Source organism: Tamandua tetradactyla, chromosome 6 (assembly GCF_023851605.1).
Source record: "Tamandua tetradactyla isolate mTamTet1 chromosome 6, mTamTet1.pri, whole genome shotgun sequence".
NCBI classification, from domain to species: Eukaryota; Metazoa; Chordata; class Mammalia; order Pilosa; family Myrmecophagidae; genus Tamandua; species Tamandua tetradactyla.
Window position 1 is genome coordinate 81,911,072 of NC_135332.1, and position 19,155 is coordinate 81,930,226.

At 41.4% G+C, this 19,155-nt stretch overlaps 1 protein-coding gene across 3 annotated transcripts in view; it reads left to right on the forward strand.

Annotated features, from left to right (window-relative positions):
- The window catches only part of ARHGAP39 (Rho GTPase activating protein 39), a 234,914-nt gene that overhangs the window by 197,384 nt on the left and 18,375 nt on the right, over nt 1–19,155 (forward strand). For all 3 annotated transcript variants that reach the window (XM_077166465.1, XM_077166466.1, XM_077166464.1), the window contains exon 6: nt 1,792–2,353. In XM_077166465.1, coding sequence (XP_077022580.1) covers nt 1,792–2,353 — 562 coding nt within the window. The remainder of the gene's footprint in view (nt 1–1,791; nt 2,354–19,155) is intronic.

Genomic DNA, 19,155 nt, shown 5'->3' on the forward strand with positions numbered 1-19,155 from the left:
GGGCAGGAGGTGTGGGAAGAGAACATGCCACCCCGGAGAGGGCAGGGGTTTCACGGTGTGGCCTGGAGATGTAGAGAAACCCTGGCCACACCCATATGGGCAGCGGAAGGCCTGGCAGAGCTAGGGGCAAGCAGCAGGTCTGTCCCCAAGGGTAGCCTTGTCAGCTGCCCTAAAAGCTGCTGGAAGAGGTGGCATGGCCCTGCCCTAGGGACTGAGGCTTGGAGAGAGGAAGACCTCCTGCCTCCTGCTCGCTTCCAGCAAGGCTGCAGCCTGAGGGACCAGACCCTTCCAGGGGCCAGTGGGAGGCTCAAGACCCCCAGCGGCAGTCTTGCCAGTTTTCCAGCCCACACTCCTTCCCACATGGCTCAGTCCTGGCAGACAAGCCCCTGTCTGCCTGAGCACTCAGGCCTACCCAGGTCCTGCCCATACCCCTTGGTTCTCTTTCAACACTAATCCTGGCACTGGGGACCCCGCGCCCTGTCTCCGGCGAGTGGGGTCACTCACCAGTGTTGCTGATATTGACTTCACTTTCCTAAGTCCTTTACACCCACTGGCAGTGGTGGAGTTTTAAACTGATGTGGAGTTTATTTGTGGTCATTTCCCTGACTGTCCTGCCTGTCAGGCTCTGTGCAGTGCCCAAGGGTCAAGGGTCTGTGATGGCCAGCCCTCCCTGCTCTGTGGGAAGAGAGAGTGAGCCTATGCAGTGTGAGCTTGGGAATCAGGTGTGGAGAAATCATTGTTGGACAGAGTGGCCAAGAACAGGGAATTGAGTGGCAGCAGTCTGGTCTCCTCTCCTGGTCAAACCTCACATTTAGAGTCCCTGCTGCACCTTTACCGTGCTCCCTTCTGGCACCAGTTGTCTTTGAGCACCCCTTTCACAGTGGGCCAGCAAGTCCAAGGCAGCACAGCAAAACCCAGAGAGGAGAGGACTGCCTGTATGGCGGGGGCCCATGGCATCTCAGCGATGCCACACCAGGAGGGGCCACATCCACACTGAGAGGCCACATTCATACCAGGGGGCCACAGCCATGCCAGGGAATGTCATCCCAAGGGTGTCACATCCGTACTAGGGGCCACACCCTAGGACTCTCATACAGCAGAGAGCAGGAATATCTGGCCCTCACACAGTCTGAGGTCACCCAGCAGGGGCGGGGTCAGATCCATGGCTGTAGGTCAGGACCATCCCTCATACTCAGATGCCCCTGCAGATCATGAGTCATTTGAAACGTGAGGTTGAGGCCCCCTCTGGAAAGCTCTGCCTTCTGACCAGAGGCTTTGTGTTGTGCTGTCCTGTGGGAGCCAGAGAGCAGGAATGAAGAGAATTGCCTGCAGACAAGCCCAGGGTGGCCAGGACATTGGCCTCCTCCAGTGTCATGGGGGGAGCACATCCTTTTAGAACAGAGCCAGGCCACATACAGAAAATGGGCTCTCCTTGGGGTTGCCCCACCTTCAGGGCAGGTTTGGTCATAGTGTCCTGGGGTTGAGGGCACAGAGGGTGGGGCTTTCAACCTCCAGACACTTGGGACCCCAGGTAGCATCTGACTGTGGCTCAGCCCTCCTTCTACAGTGAGCTGGGGGGCTCAGCCCCAGCAACACCCAGCCACTGTTGGTGCCCATCCTTCCCCTCCTGACCGCTGCCCTTCCTAAACCCTCAACATGTCCATGTGGTCGGGGAGGCTGTCCCTCTCACCTTCCCTAGGCCAAGTGGTCTACCTGAAGTGTCTGGCGACCCCTGGCCCCATTGCCCTGCCCCCACCCTCCAACCCTTCTGATGCCCCTTGTCCTTCACAGTCCGAGGACCTTGGTACCTGTGCCCAGTTTGAGAGCAACCGTCAGAACCGCCCCATGATGCCCAGTGCCAGCTGCGTCTTCCCCACCTTCACGCTGCGCAAGCCGTCCTCAGAAACAGACATTGAGAACTGGGCATCCAAGCACTTCAACAGGCACACTCAGGGCCTCTTCCGGCGTAAGGTGTCCATCGCCAACATGTTAGCCTGGAGCAGTGAGTCCATCAAGAAGCCCATGATCATGACCAGTGACCGGCATGTGAAGAAGGAGGCATGTGAGCTCTTCAAGCTCATCCAGATGTACATGGGTGACCGGCGGGCCAGGGCAGACCAGCTGCACGTGGCCCTGGAGGTGGCCACCAAGGGCTGGAGTGTGCAGGGCCTGCGGGACGAGCTGTACATCCAGCTGTGCCGGCAGACTACCGAGAACTTCCGCCTAGAGAGCCTGGCCCGTGGCTGGGAGCTCATGGCCATCTGTCTGGCCTTCTTCCCACCTACACCCAAATTCCACTCCTACCTGGAGGGCTACATCTACCGGCACATGGACCCTGTCAACGACACCAAAGGTAAGGCCCGGCCACCCCGCCCTCCTGCCACTGCCCTGGCCTTGCAGCCTCTGCCCAGCTCGACGCAGCCCCAGGCTTCTGGACCTCTGTCCACCTGGGCTCTGCCGCCAGGTAAGGCCATGGCCATTCCACATAAGAGCTTCCTGCCCTGCCTGTGTCGGCCTCACCTGGTGAGTGTGCATCCCTGACATTCCCTCTGCTGCAGGGTCGGTTCTGGGGAGTAGCAGGCACTAGGGCAGTGAGGCCATGCTCAGGGACCTTTCCTCAGCACTAAGACAGGGTCTGTTCCTGGACCCCCAAGCAAAGCTGTGTCCACCCTGGCAGAGGGCTGTGGTTCTGTGTGATCTGCCCCTGGCCAGCAGGCATCCTCCACACTCCACTCTGGTGGGCCCAACCCTCCATGCCATCAAAGTCCTTCACTCCGAGCCCTGCCCACCTGGCCACCTGCCCACCCTAAAGAGGCCAGGGCAGTGAGGCCAGGCCCACCTCACTTGCAGCACTGGCCTGCTGTGGTCTTGCAGATGTCCGCAGGCTGAGGGCCCCGGGCCAGGCTTAGTCATTTGTCTGTCCCTGGAAGGGCGCCTGTGCGTAGGGAGGGCACGACGACCTAATCCACAGTCATAGTTGCACGGTGGAAGGGGCTATGGAGGGTCAGAATTCGGGGCCAGCATGGGTGATGCTTGCTGACAGTGGCCTGGGGGTAAGCACTAGGCCAGCTCCTGGTCCCGGCTACCCTGGCACAGCTGATCCTGGGCAACTATAGGGAGCATACTTCGTCTGCGTGCAGGCCCAGCCTGTGGGGTCCAGGGTTGTAGTCCTGTCAGGCAGGTGGCCCCTCCCTGCACTTGCAGCAGACACTGCTGACACAGTACAGGATCAAACTGATAAGCATGTACATATGCACACAAAGACACATGTGTGTACATATGCAAACACATGTGCATGTACAATCAGACACACACCTCCCAGGCACAGGCCAGGCACAGACTTACCTCTGTGGAGTGAGAGTCCACCCCCAGTTGGCCTTGCTGTCTTGGGCACCAGTGTGTGGGGTCCAGGCACAGCATAAGCCCAGGTTGCAGCTACAGAGCAGTGGGGGGTCCTCAGGGAAGGGCTATGTCAGGCAACAGGACCTCAGATGTGATGAGGTGTTGGCCCCAGGTGTGCAGTTTTTGACATAGACAACAAGTGCAGCACACAAATTCCTCCCCAAGGACTTTTCTCTGCACAGCCCAGGCTGTACTCATGCTTTGGACCTGGTCCCTGGTTTCCCATGGTGTGTGTTCCTGTTGGCCCCAGAGTTCTCCTCAACTGTATTAGTTTCTTAAATGCTGCCAGAATGCAATATACCTGAAACTGAATTTTTTTTTAAAGGGGAGTTTATTAAGTTGCAAGTTTACAGTTCTAAGGCCATTATGGCAAGGCTATAAAAATGTCCAATCTAAGATATCCAGGGAAAGAAACCTTGGCTCAAGAAAGCTGATCATCTTTGGGGGGGGGGGGTTCTCTCTCAGCTAGAAGGGCATATGGTGATGTCTGGTAGCTTTCTCTCCAGTCATCTTTAATGGCCTCCCTGGGGCTCTGTAGGTTCTGGTGGCTCTAAAGCTTTTTCCAAAATGGTTCCCTCTTAAAAGGCTCCCATAAGCAACCCCAACTTGAACTGGTAGAAACACATCTCCATGGTAATGATCTAATCAAAGGTCACCATCTACAATTGGGTGGGTCTCATCTCCACAAAAACAATAAACAGTATCCCACCCAGAAATATTGAATGAGGATTAAAGAACATAGCTTTTCTGGGTTACATAATAGCTTCCAAAGAGGCCCCAAATCATGGGTAGCATGACCTGAAGACTGCAGAAACAAGTGTCCCCCTGCTAGTTATGGCACACATTGCGTGGCAAGCACTCAGAAACTCTTGATGAGGGGAGAAACATATGAACACATGAATAGACGCATGGGTCAGCTAGGGCCAACCCAGACAAAGACCACCCAGCACCATGAGGCTTTTACCTCCAGGTCTGTGTAAGGGCCCACAGGACTTCCCCATTCACACAGAGGTATGGGGGGTCTTGGCTATGGCATGTACTAGTGAGTTGGGTTTGCCCTGAGCGGCTGTGGTATCGAGGTCCCCAGAGTAAGGCCCACAGGGTTCCAAGAAGCATGTGGTCTAGACCATCAAAGGGCCTGGACTTAGGGATGCCTGCCAACAGGTGATCTACATCCTACCTGTGGGGTCTGACCTTATGTCTGCAGCTTAAGAGCCCCCCTGATATCCAGGGTCCATCCCAGCCCCAGGACCCCTTAGGTGAACTTGCATCAGTGGGCCTGCCTGGCCCTGAGCCCATGCGCATGGTGAGATGGCCCTTATCCTCCTGCCAAACCCATTGCTGTCTATGGAGGCCTGTCTCTGCCTGGGTAATGCCTCTTCTAACCCGCAGCCTCGCTTAGGTCCAGGACAGCTGCTGGCCTAGCTGCTCTTCAGAACAGCAGTGCTGAGGAGCAGGCTCCTGGGCACTCCAGCCTTGGCATCAGTGTCTTGACTCAGAACTCTCTGCATGCCATCCCTGTGTGTTCCCAACCCCAGGGAACCGAGGAACATGTGCATGGCTTAGAATTGCTTAAATAACAGCAGGGTACAAAAGCTCACAGAGGCAGAGAGAACAGAAGTTGAATGACAGCACCGTTTTGGAACCTAAAGAGCACATGGACTAGTGGTAGAAACCTGACTTGGCAGGCCAGGACCTGATGGATCCTAACCAGACAGCAGGGAAAGGGAAGAAACTAGAGCAGGTGGCAAACCCTTAAAAGATCAGGAATGGGTAGAGCCAGCTTCCTCAAGCAATGGGGGAAGGACTGATTAAAAATCTGTACAAGAGACAAAGTGCAAGGGATGGATAGATTCTGAATCCAGACCATCTGGATTGTCTCCCACCTGTAGGGTCAGGATGGGCCATATTTTTGGCCATAAACAAGTCTCAAAAAAAAAGATTAAAGATTGGGTAAATCATGAAAGTGTATCCTCTAATCACAGTGGAATTAAATTGGGAATGAATAACACAAAGATAACTGGAAAATCCCCAAATATTTGGAAACTAAAAAGCATACTACTGGGTGGTTCAGTGGTAGAATGCTTGCCTGCCACTCAGGAGACCAGGGTTTGATTCTTGGCCCATGCACCACCCCTCCAAAAAAATTCTAAACTAAACTAAAAAGCACACTGCTAAATATTTACCCATGTATCAAACAAGAAATCAAAAGGGACATTAGCATGTAATTTTAACTGAAAGAAAATGAAAACATTAAAATTTGCAGGTGTAACCAAAGCAATTCTTGGAGGGAAATTTATATTGCCTAGATGCTTGTATTAAAAAGCATCTTAAATCAGTGTTCTCAGCTTCTACTTTAGGAAACTTAAAAAAAAAAAAAGATCAAATTATAACAAAAGTAAACAGAAGAAAAGAAAAAATAAATTCAGAGTGGAAATGAAAAAAAGGGAAAACAATAGAGAAAAATCAATGGAAAAAAGTTGATTGTATGAGAAGATCAGTAAAATTGATAAAACCTTTCATCAGGCTGGGGCAAAAAGAAGACATAAATTACCAGTATCGGGTATGAAAGGTAACATCACTACAGAATCTATAGAAATTAAAAGTATAGTAAGGGGATATCTTGAATAACTTCATGCCAATACATTTGGTAAAATATGAAATGACAGATTCTTTGAGAGACACAAAAGGTACCAAAGATTACTCAAGAAGAACAGCTAACAAATTCTCTATTAAAGAAATTGAATTTGTATTTAAAAAACTTTCTACAAAGAAAATTCCAGACCCAGATAATTTCACTGGTGAATTCTACCAAATATTTGTTTGTGTATCGGTTTTGTATGAGGTCATCTAGAAAATTGAATTGATGGAAATATTTCACAATTCATTCTAGACCAAAACTGGAAAAAGACATCACAAAAAAAGAAAAATACAGATCTGTATCCCTCATAAGAATAGATACAAAAATTCACAACAGTGTTTTAGCAAATTGAACCTAACAATATATAAAAAGCATAATTCATCTTTACTGATGGGGATTAAATTGTGTATCCCAATTTGGACATGTTCTGGGTTTTGGTCTGCACTCTTGTGGGTATAGACCCATCGTAAATGATTTCTCTTCAAGATGGTACTTCAGTTAAGATGTGGCCCGAATGAATCAAATTGGGCTTTAATCCAGATTATTGGAGTCATTTATAAGCAGAATGAAAGCTAGACAGAGGGAGAAACTACAGGAAGCAGCCAAAAGCTGGAAGTCAATAGACCCCAGAGGAGAAGGGAGATGACATTACCACGTGCATCACCATGTGATAGAAAAGACAAGGACCAAGTATCTCTGGCAGCCAATCCCAGAATGCCATGGTCTTCTGGAAGAAAGCACTGCTGACACCTCAGTCTTGGCTTTCTCCTAGCCTCAAAATCATAAGCCAATAAATGCCTATAGTTTAAGCCAACCCATTGGGTGGTATTTGTTTTTGCAGCCGGGAAACTAAAACAATGATCATTGGACTTTATCCAAGGAATGTAGGGTTGATTTAACATTCAAAAATCAGTATCATTCACCATTTCAACAAAACATGATCATCTCAATAAATGTAGAAAAAGCAAAATCCAACATTTGTTCCTGATAAAAACTCAAAAAAAATATAGAAGGGAACTTTCTCACCCTAACAAAGGACATATATAAAGACCCTAAAGCTGGCATCATACTTAAAGATAAAAGGCTAAATATTTTCTCCCAAGATCAGGAGCAACATCATCCCAGAGGTTCTAACCAGTATATTAAATCAAGAAAAAGAAATGAAGGCATACAGATTGGGAAGGAAATGTGCAATTGTATTCTTACATACAACATGATCCTTTATTTAGAAAATCATCTGGCATCTACAAAAAATCTACTAGAATGAATAAATGAGTTTAGCAAGATTGCAGGATACAAAATCAACATGTAAAAATTAATCATGTCTCTGCATACTAGTAAGAAACACTTGAAAATATTTTTAATGGCATTTACAATTGCATTAAAAAATTTGATGTAACTTTGCTTTGTATAATATACTGTACAATAAAAAAAAATTAAAAATCTGATATATTTAGGGATAAATCTGACGAAAGATGTTTGAGACCTCTACGCTGAAAACTATAATGCACTGCTGAGAGAAATTAAAGACTTCAGTAAATGGAGACATTTTGTGTTTATGAAACTTTAATATTGTTGTGATGTTCATTCTGTCCAAATTGATCCATACTTTCAATCCTAATCAAAATCCCAACAGGCTTTTTTCCTTCTTTAGAATTTGACAGGCTGGCTCTAAAATGCATAGGAAATACAAAGGACCTAGAATAGTCAAAGCACCCTTGAAGAAGAATAAGGTTGGAAGACTAACACTACCTGATTTCAAGACTTGTTGTAAAGCTAGTGATCGTGAGACTGTGGTATTATCATAAAGGTAGACAGTAGACTGGTGAAACAGAATAGAGTCAGAAGTAGACTCACACCTATATGGCCAACTGGTTTTCCATAGACATACAGAGGCAATTCAGTGAAGGATATTCTTTTCACAAAATGCTGCTGAAACAATTGGACATATCTTTATGAGGAAAAAAAAGAAAAAGAAAGAACTTCAACCTATACTTTGCATTATATAAAAAAACTAACTCAAAATGAGCATAGACCTAAATATAAAACCTAATGATAAAAAACTTTTGAGCAAAACATAGTAGAAAGTCTTTGTTTCCTTGGGTTAGGCAAAGATTTTTTTCAGATATAGCATCAAAAGCATTACCTATAAAAGAAAAAAAGTTGAAAAATTGGACATCATGAAAATTAAATCACCTCTTCAAAAGATACTGTTAAGAAAATGAATACACAAGCCTGTTATAGGCAAGCAGGGGGTCTACTGGAATGTTACATGTGACAAGCAAGCGGAGCAACTGGAATGATCCATGTGGTAAGGAAGGAGAGCAACTGGAATGATCCACATAGCAGTGGACTTGAGTTGGAGTCAGAGACATCAGTATGAATCCATATTTAGTTAAATATAGATAAGATGGTTACATATAGAAATATCAATAGATGTGTATATCTACAAGGTAAGGTATATATTTCTTATAGGTTAAACCTATATTTCCTTGCTATCAGCTGAGGGCCTAGAAGCAATGATATCCCAGCAACAACGAACACACCCAGCACCCAGATCTTGGTTTCTAACAACCATTCTCCACTGAAAAGTACCAGGGATCCTTAGAGAAATGGCTTGAACCAGGAAAGGGGCAAGAAATGTACCTGATGAGCCTGGAGCCAGATGGTGAGGAAGTCCTTGGGTCAGAGGCTGGGGGAGAGTGATGCAAGCATGTCCAAGGGGCAGAGGAGCCAGTCGAAGAGGCTTTCAGAGACCAAACCAGAACATCTGAGCAACAAAATAAAGTTATATTGGATTATAGCCAAAAGCATAAAATAAATACCCATAATGATATAAATGATTAAATAAATAAATAAGGGGATAATGGACAAATTTCCCACACAGAAGAATTCCAAATAATTTATGTAGATACTCCACCCTCAAGGAGGTGGAGCGTGATCTTCCCACTGTGTAAGTGGGGGCTACAAAGAGGGACTTCCAGGCGGGCCGCGGTGGCTCAGCGGGCAAGAGTGCTTGCCTGCTATGCCGGAGGACCTCGGTTCGATTCCCGGCCCCAGCCCATGTAAAAAACAAACAAACAAACAAAATATAATAAAACAAGAAAATGTTTAAAGATGTTTCCCTTTCTTCCATCCTTCCTTCCTTCTCTGTCTTTCCTTCCCTTCCTCCCTCTCTCTTTAAAAAAAAAAAAAAAAAAAAAAAGAGGGACTTCCAAAGAGAACAGTAGGGAAGGGTAGGGAACCTGACTCAGCCAGACGGTCCAAGTCACATCAACCGTGACAAGTCATGTGACAGAGGATATTAAAATGGTTGTTTATCTCTGTGGTCCCAAAACCCCAACCCCAGTCTTAGCATGAGAAAAACATCAGACAAATCCCAGCTGAGGGACATTCAAAATATCTAACCAAAACTCCTCAAAATTGTGTCAAGTTCCCAATCCATAGAAAAAGAAAGTTGATTTCATTTGAGTTTATGAGAATGTTCTGAAGTTAAAGAGTAGTGATGAATGTGCTAAGAAACACTGAATTGTACTCTTTAAAAAGGAGAGTCTGGGGTATGGGACGTATATCTATCTCAATGTTATTTGAAAGAGAATTAGCAGTGTCACACAAAAAAAGAAAATCCTGATAAACCGTCATGGCCAAGAGGAGCCTCAGGAGAAATAAAGACTAAATGTAATGTTGGATCTTGGAACAAACGAACAAACAAAAGGATATTAGGGAAGTACTAAGGAAATCAGAATAAGGTATGGACTTCTGTTCCTAATAATGTATTATTATCATTTTATCAATTGTGACAAATGTACCATACTTGTGTAAGATGTAAAAAGTAGGGGAGAATAGATATGGGTATTTGGGAACTCTTTGTACTATATTTATAACTTTCCTGTGAATTTACAAATATTCTAAAATCAAAAGCTTATTACAAATAAGATATATGCAAAATGTGTATCTGATCAAGGACTTGTATACACAACATTTTTTAAAACTCTCAAAATTCAATAATAACTGGATGCACAGGTGGTTCAGTGGTAGAATGCTTGCGTCCCATGCAGGAAACCCAGGTTCAATTCCTGGAACATGCACCCCCCCCCAAGAAAAAATTCAATAATAAAAATGTAAACTGCCCTGTTTTTTTATGAGCAAAAGATTTTTTAAGTTTATTTATTAATTTAAAAAATTAACAAACAAAATAAAACATTAACATCGATAATCAGCAATTCACAATATCATCACTTAGTTGCATATTCATCATTTCTTAGAACATTATGAGCAAAAGATTTTAAAACCAGCAACAACAAAAAAACATTTAAACACCTGCTTTACCAAGCAGAGATGTATGGATGGCAAAAAATAATAATAAAACAAAACAAATCACCTGAAACAATGATCAATATCTTTAGTCATTAGGAAAGTGAAAATTAAAACCATAGTAAGTTATAAATACTTACCTATTAGAATATCTAAAGTTTTAAAAGACTGATAATAACAAGCTTGGCAAGGATGTGAAGCAACTGGAACTCTCATATACTACTGCTGGGAATGTAAAATGGTACGATCACTTTGGAAAACAGTTGGGCAATTTCTTAAAAGTTAAACATAAACCTACTATATGTTCCATCCATTCCACTTGTAGATATTTATCCAAGATAACTGAAAACATTAATTATAGCCATAACTGCTATTTTTTAATTTCAAAACCAGATATAATACAAATGTCCATCATCAGGTGAATGAATAAACAAATTGTGGTATAGTCATACAATGGAATACTGCTCAGCAATAAAAATAAATAAACCATGCATATGGCACAAAAATGAGCAACAAAAGAAAAAATAAGACTGTCAAAATTTAAAATTTTGTGCATTAAAAGACATTATCAAGGAAGTGAAAAGAATAAGAGAAATTGTATATGTGAGTTTTATGTTGGATTATATACAGAATTCCTGCAACTCCACAACAGGAAGACAGCACAATTTAAAAAAGTGTATGGTAGTTTGGAGCTGTGTCTCCGAAAAAACATGTTCTTAAACTTAATCCATTCCTGTGGGTCTGAACCCATTGTATATAGGACCTTTCAGTGAAAGGTTAAGTTGTGGTCCAGTCTTAATTCTATTACTGGACTCCTTTATAGTCAAAATTATTTCAGACAGATAGAAAAGCCAGAGGAAGCAGACAGAAGCTGAAAGTCAGCGGAACCCAGAAGAGGCCAGGAGAAGTCACTATGTGCAGTACCATGTGACAAAAGATCCCAGGACGAAGAATCACTGACAACCAGCCCCAGAATGCCACAGTATTCAAGAAGAAAGCATTGCCTTGTTGATACCTTGATTTGTCAGGTTTTTCCTAGCCTCAAAACCATGAGCCAATAAATTGCCATTGTTTAAGCCAATCAATTGCATGGTATTTGCTTTAGCAACAAAGAAATGAAATCAGTGGGCAAAGGACTTGCATAGACATTTTTCCAGAGAACATACATAAATGGCCAATAAGCACATAAAAAGATACTCAACATCATTTAGCCATTAGGGAAATGCAAATCAAACTACAGTGAGATACCACGTTATACCCACTGAAATGGCTGTTATTTAAAAAGCAGAAAATAACAAGTGTTGACAAGGATATAGAGAAATGCTTTGCATTTGTATGTTGCCAGTGGGAATGTAAATGGGTACAGCTGCTGTGGAAAACAATTTGACAGTTTCTCATGAAGTTAAGTATAGAATCACCATAGGATAATCCCATTTCTAGACACATATCCCAAAGAATTGAAAAGCGGGGACTCAAACAGGTATCTATACACCAAAATTCAGAGCAGCATTATTCACAATAGCCAAAAGGTAGAAACAACCCAAGTGTCGATGAACAGATCAATGGACAAACAAAATCTTTCCCATACTATGGGAAACTACTCCACCATAAAAATAAATAAAGTGCTGGTACATGCTACAACATGGGTGAACCTTGAAGACATCATGTTGAGTGAAATAAGCCAAACACAAAAGAACAGATATTGTATGATCTAATTAATATATGAAATGTCTAGAATAGGTAAATTCATGGAGACAGAAAGTAGATTATAGGTAACCAAAGGGGGAGGAGGAATGGGGACTCAGTGCTTAATGGACACTGAGTCTCTGTTTGGGATGATGAGAAAGTTTTGGTAATGGATGGCGATGATGTGAGTGTAATTGTGAGTGTAATTAATAAACTGAATTTTACACTTAAAAACAGTTAAAATGGAATTTTATGCAACCACAATAAAACACTTTTTTGAAATTAAAAAAAATTGAATCAGTGATGGATGCAGCAGTACAGAGGAGTTTCTAAATAATCATGCTGAGTGCAGGGAGCCACTCTAAAGAGTTTACACAGTGTAATTCCATTCACATAAAATTCCAGGAAATGCAAACTCATTTGTCATGGCAGAAAGCAGATCAGTGGTTGCAGGATAGGCAGATGGGGGTAGACAGGAGCGAGAAGTGACAGAGATTCAGGACGCTTTGGGAGTCATGGAGATGTGCTCTCTCTATTGGGGGGGGTTTCATGGGGGGATCATAACTTATCCAAGTGTACATTTAGAACATGTACAGTTTATTCATGTCATTTATACTTCATTAAACTGTTAAAAAATAATCCTACCTGCACCACCTTTAGCTGGGTGATACTGGGCATAACCTCATCTGTAAGATAGGGTAAACAACATCCCTCCTTCATAGGCTTGTCATGAAGAGGATGAGAATTAATAGTACACTGGTCTGGGTGATGCATACCTTCAAGTTTACCATACAGTTCTGTCTATTTGAATATATCCTAAATTCTCTGTAATAAAATGTTCTTTAATTTTATAAAAGAATCAGTACATATAAAGTACCTAGAATAGTGACTGGCATGAAATAAGCACTCTGTTATCTGCTGTCACTGTTATTTCCTTTGCTTTGCCAGATGCCTGGAGATTATGCTTTAGGGAGGGTATCAGAGGGTCTCTGCCCTCGAGGACCCCAGGCCCACTGGAAAGTAAGAGGCAAGAGGAAGTCTGTATCAGACCTGGGTGTGCAGACATTGCCGTCATGCAGGCCTGTGCTCAGAAGTACCATGCGCTTGGGATTTAATGCTCTTCAGTGGATGTCTTGAAATTCTTAATAATTTTATCTTTAAATTTGTGTTTGTAGGTGAAGTCCAGTGGGGCAGTGGAGCACACACTGGGGCTTACAGCTCAGTTCATGCCCAATCTGCCGACCACCCATCCTCTAATATCCCAGGCCACCCCTGCTACTCTTTCCGCCACCCCTCGACTGCTACTACCCAGAGAGAACAAAATAAAATAGATCACTCCCAAAATGTCAGGAAAATCAGAATGCATCATACTTCCCAGAAACTAAAATATAATGGAGTTATGCAAACAAAATTTTGAGGGAAATTCATTTTCAGTCTAGAATTTTTTACTCAGCCAAATTGTCAATCAAGTGTAAGGGTAGAATAAGGCACTTTCTGCTGGGCAGCATCTCAAGAAATTCACTTTCCATCCACCCTTTTCCAGGAAGCTTCTGAAGCATTCCTTCTCCCAAATAAGGGATTCCTCCAGGAAAGAGGAAGGTGTGGGGTCCAGGAAAGAGGGAGTCCACACCAGCAAGCTGTAAAGGGAATTCCCAGAAGGGGGACAAGAGACATCCCAGGATGCAGCCGTGTGCCAGCTTCAAGAGTAGCCAGCCCAGATTGGAGCAGTCCAGAAGGTTTCAGGAGCATTTCCAGGAAAAGAAGTTAAAAGAATTCTTGGCCTGGCAATTAGAAAATCTAGATGAAATGGACAAATTTCTAGAAACAAATCAGTTACTTGAATTGATACAAGAAGAAATAGAAGCCTTCAACAGATCAATTACAAGAAAAAAGATGTAATCAGTAATCAAAAAATCTCCCAAAAAGAAAAGATGGCTCCACTGGTGAGCTCTACCAGACATTCCAAGAAGAACTAGCACCAATCCCGCTCAACCTCTTCCAAAAAAATTGAAGAGAAGGGAACACTTCCTAACTCATTCTATGAGGCCTGCATTCCTCTGATAAAGCCAGATAAAGGCATCACAAAAAAAGAAAATCCTCAGCAAAATACTACCAAACCAAATCTAACAGTAGATTAATAGGATTACGTGCCACGATCTAGTGGGATTTATCCAAAGAACGCATAAGTGGTTCAACACAAGAAAGTCAGTTAATATAATATACCTCATTAATAGAAAAAAGGGAAAAAACGCAATCAACTCAATTGACACAGAAAAGACATTTGAAAAAATCCAGCACCTTTTATTGATACAAGCACTCAGAAAACTAGGAATAAAAGGAAACATCCTCAAATTATTAAAGGACAAATATGAAAAACCTACAGCAAACACAGTACTCAATGGTGAGATACTGAAAGCTTCCCCCCTAAGATCAGGAACAAGACAAGGACGCCTGTTGTCACCACTATTATACAACATTGTACTGGAAGTTCTAGCCAGAGCAGTTAAGCAAGAAAAAGAAATAAAAGGAATGCAAATTGAAAAGAAAGAAGTAAAACTTTCCCTATTTGCAAATGACATGATTCTATATCTAGAAAATCCCCCCAAAAAATCTATCAAAAATCTACTAGAGCTAATAAATGAATTTAACAAAGTGGTGGGCTACAAGATCAATCCATAAAAATCAGTAGCAAGAAAAAAAAAAGAAAAAAAATCAGTAGCATTTCTATACATTAGTAATGAGCAATGTGAAATAGAAATGAAGAAAAATATTCCAAGAAGAAATAGAACATCTCAACAGACCAATTACAAGTAAAAATATTGAATCTGTAATAAAAAACCTCCCAAGAAAGGAAAGCCAGGACCAGATGGCTTTATTGGTAAATTTTACCAAACATAACAAGAAGAATTTACATCAATCCTATTCAGACTCTTCAAAAAATTGAAGAAGGGAGAACACTACCTAACTCATTCTATTAGGCCAACATCACCTCAATATCAAAGCCAGGTATAGATACATAAGAAAAGAAAGTTACAGACCAATATCCCTTATGAATATAGATGCAAAAATCCTTAACAAATTACTGGCAACCTAAAATTAACAATATATGAAAAGGATTATATACCATGACTACATCAGTTGGAAGCGATTGTGTACCCCAGAAAAGTCATGTTCTCTAATCCTCATTCAATATTGCTGAGTGAGATCTTTTTTATTCTTTCCATGGAGATGTAACACACCTAATTGTGGGTGGTACCTTTTGTTTAGGTGGTTTCCATGGAGATGTGTCTCCACCCATTCAAGGTGGGGTCGCTTACTGGAACCGTTTAAGAGGAAACCATTTTGGAAAAAGCTTTAGCGCCAACAAAGCCCACACAGCCAGAGACCTTTGGAGATGTGGAAGGAAAATGCCCCTGTTGTGACCTTTCAATTAGGTGGAGATGTGACTGTGCCCATTAAAGATGGGTATTGATTAATTACTGAAGTCCTTTAAAAGAGGAGCCATTTTGAAGAGAACTCAGAGCAGAGCTGACAGAAACTTTAGAGCCAAGAGCTGACACAGATGCCAACACTTAGAGAAAGAGACAAGGATATTTGGAGATGCCTGGAGCCCAGCAGATGTCACCATGAAATGTTAAGCAAGCCAGAACCTGGGAAGAGCCAAGAGAAGCCAAGAGATGAAAGCCAGCCCTAGAGAAGCAAAGTGAAGAACACCCTGCCCCCGCCCCACCCAGGAATAGAGGCTGAAAGCAATGGAGCCCAGGAGCAGGAACCAGCAGATGCCAACTATGTGACTACCCAACTGACAGAGGTGTTCCCGACCCACTGACCTTCCTTGAGTTAAAGTATCTTTCCCTTGATGCATTAGTTGGACATTTTTATAGGCTTAGAACTGTAAACTTGTAACTTATTAAATTCCCCCTTCTAAAAGCTGTTCCAGTTCTGGTATATTGCATTCTGGCAGCTTGCAAGCTAACACAAGCACTTAGAAATGAATACAGGAATGGTGCAGGACACAAGACAAACAACCAGATGTCAGTTGTGTTCCTACTCACCAGTAATGAACAGTCTGAAGAGGAAATCAGAAAAACAGTTCATTTACAATAACATCTAAAAGAATAAGATACCTGAAATAAATTTGACCAAGGAGGGGAAAGACTCGAACACTAGTGTCTATAAAACATTGCTGAAAAAAAATAAAGACACCTAAATAAATGGGAAAACATCCTATGTTCTTGAATTGGAAGACTTGATATTGTTAAGATGCCAATACTGCATAGAGCACTCGACAAATTTAATGCAATCTCTACCAGAATTCTTATGGAATTTCAAGGTGCCCAAAATAGCCAAAACAGCCTTGAAAAAGAATAACAAAGTTGGAGGACTGACACTTCCTGGTTTCAGAACTTACTGCAAAGCTACAGGAATTTAAAACAGTCTATTATTGTCATGCAAATAGACATATAGACCTGTGGAAGAAATTGCAGAGTCCAGAGAAAAACTGATTTTCAATAAGGGTGCCAAGTCCATTCAATGGGGAAAGAATAGTCTCATCAACAAATGATGCTGGAGCAACTGGAAATCTACATGCAAAAAAAAGAGAAAAGAAAAAAGATGTGGACCCCTACCACTACTATGTACAAAAATTAATTCAAAATGAATCAATGCCCTAAGTATAAGAGCTAATGCTATAAAACTCTTACAGGAAACATTGGGAAATAATGGATGATGGTGACAGAAGCACAAACTGGGAATGTAATAACACTACTGATATGTGTATATATATATAAAATGTGGATGAAGGGAAATTTTATGTTGTAAATATTACTGAAACAAAAATATTTTTCAAAAGTAGGAAAATATCTCCAGGATCTTATAGTTGACAATGGCTTTTTAGATTTTATACCAGAACACAAGGAACAAAAGAAAAAATAGATTAAATGGGTTTCATCAAAATTTTAAAATTCTGTGGAAGTGGAAACATGACCTATAGAATAGGAAAGACTATTTAGAAACCATACATCTGGACAAACAACCTAATTTTAAAATGGGTCAAAGATTTCACTAAAAATTTCTCCACAGATTAGTTTCCTGGTGCCTGCCCATGCAAAAAAAAAAAAAAAAAAAAAATTCTCCATAGAAGATATTCAAATGGCCAATAAGTTTATAGAAAGCATCTCAGCGTCATTAGACTTTGGAGAATTGCAAATTAAACTATAAAATACCACTTCACACCCACTAAGATGACTATTATTAAAAAAAAAAATAAACCTGTAAATTACACTTATTGGCAAGGATCTAGACAAATAGGAACCCTCATTCATTGTTGCTGAGAATGTAAAATGAAGCAGCTGCAATGGAAAACAGTGTGGCAGTTCCTCAGAATGTTAAACATAGAATTACCAGATGACCCAACAGTCCCACTTCGAGGATACTCACAGAAGAATTGAAAGCAGGGACTGGAACAAATATCTGTACACTAATGTCCATCGCAGAATTATTCACAGTCAGCAAAAGTGGAAGCAGCCCACATGCCTATCAACAAATAAATGGACAAACAAATTGTGGTCTTTCCATACACTGGAATGTTACTCAACTGTAAACACAGAAGTGAAGTGCTGGTACATGCTACAACATGGATAAATCTTGAAGACATCATGTTGGGTGAAATTAGCCAGACAGAAAAGGAAAAATACTGCATTATTTCTCTTATACAAAATACTTAGAATAAGCAAATTCATAGAAACAGACAGTAGCATACAGGTTGCCAGAGGTGGGGACAGGAGGGAATGTGAAGTTGGCTAACTGAATATGAGTTTGGGTTTTTGGATGATGAAAATAGTCTGGAAATAGGTAATAATGAAAGTTACACTATATAGTTAATGTACTTAATGTCAAAGAATTATCTTCTTAAAATAGTTAAATTTTAATTAATTTTAATTTTAAATTACCATATTAATGTATATTTTGCCACAATTAAAAATGAATTATTTTTTAAATATTCATATGGACAGGTAAAAGGCTCCAAACCAGCCAAATCCATCTTGAAAAAGAACAAAATTGAAGTACTCATACTTTACAATTTTAAAACTGATTACAAAGCTACAGAAATCAAAACAATGTGGTACTCACACAAGTCCAGACATATTGACCAATGGAATAGAATTGGGAGTTCAAAAATAAACCCTCACATCAATGACCAATTTTTTAAAAATTGATCTGAGCTGTTACAAGTTTACAAAAAATTGTAATAATACGGAGTACAGCATTTCCATATAAGCCCCCCATATGCAAAGTTATTAACATTTTGCATTAGTGGGGTAATTCTTTTATAATTGATGGACCAGTATTATTATAATTATACTATTATATATAGTCAATAGTTTATATTAGGGCTCACTCTTTGTTTTGTATAGTTCTAAGGGGTTTTTTATTTAGGATTTTTTTCTGGTAACCTATATATATATAAAATATAAAATTTCCCACTTCTTTAACCACTTTCAAGTGTACAATTTCGTGGTATTATTTATATGTGTAATGTTATGCTACCGTCACTGCTGTCCATTACCAAAACTTTTCCTTCACCCCAATCAGAGCTCTATACCAATTTTTAGATATTAACCACCCCCCTTCCCCGCCCCCACCCCTCCCCCTGGTAACCTGTATTCTAACTTCTGACCATAAATTTTCATATTTTAATTATTTCATATAATTGTAATCATAATATCTGTCCTTTGGGGTCTGGCTTATTTTACACTCTACATGATGTCTTCAGCGTTCACCCATGTTGTAGCATGTACCATCTCTTCATTCCTTTTTATGGTAGAATGGTATTGTGTGTATATGTCACACTGTGTTTATCCATTCATCTGTTAATAGACAGTTTTGTTGGTTAACTGATTTTTGACAAGGGTGTCAGGTCAATTCAGTGGGGAAGGACTAATCTCTCCAGCAAACTTTGCTGTGAAACTAGATATCCACATGTGAAAGAATGAAAATGTACCTCTAACTTTTACCATTTACAAAAACTAACTCCAAATGTATCAAAGATCTAATTATAAGTACCAAAACTATAAAACTCCTAGAAGGTAACATTGAGAGACATCTTTAGG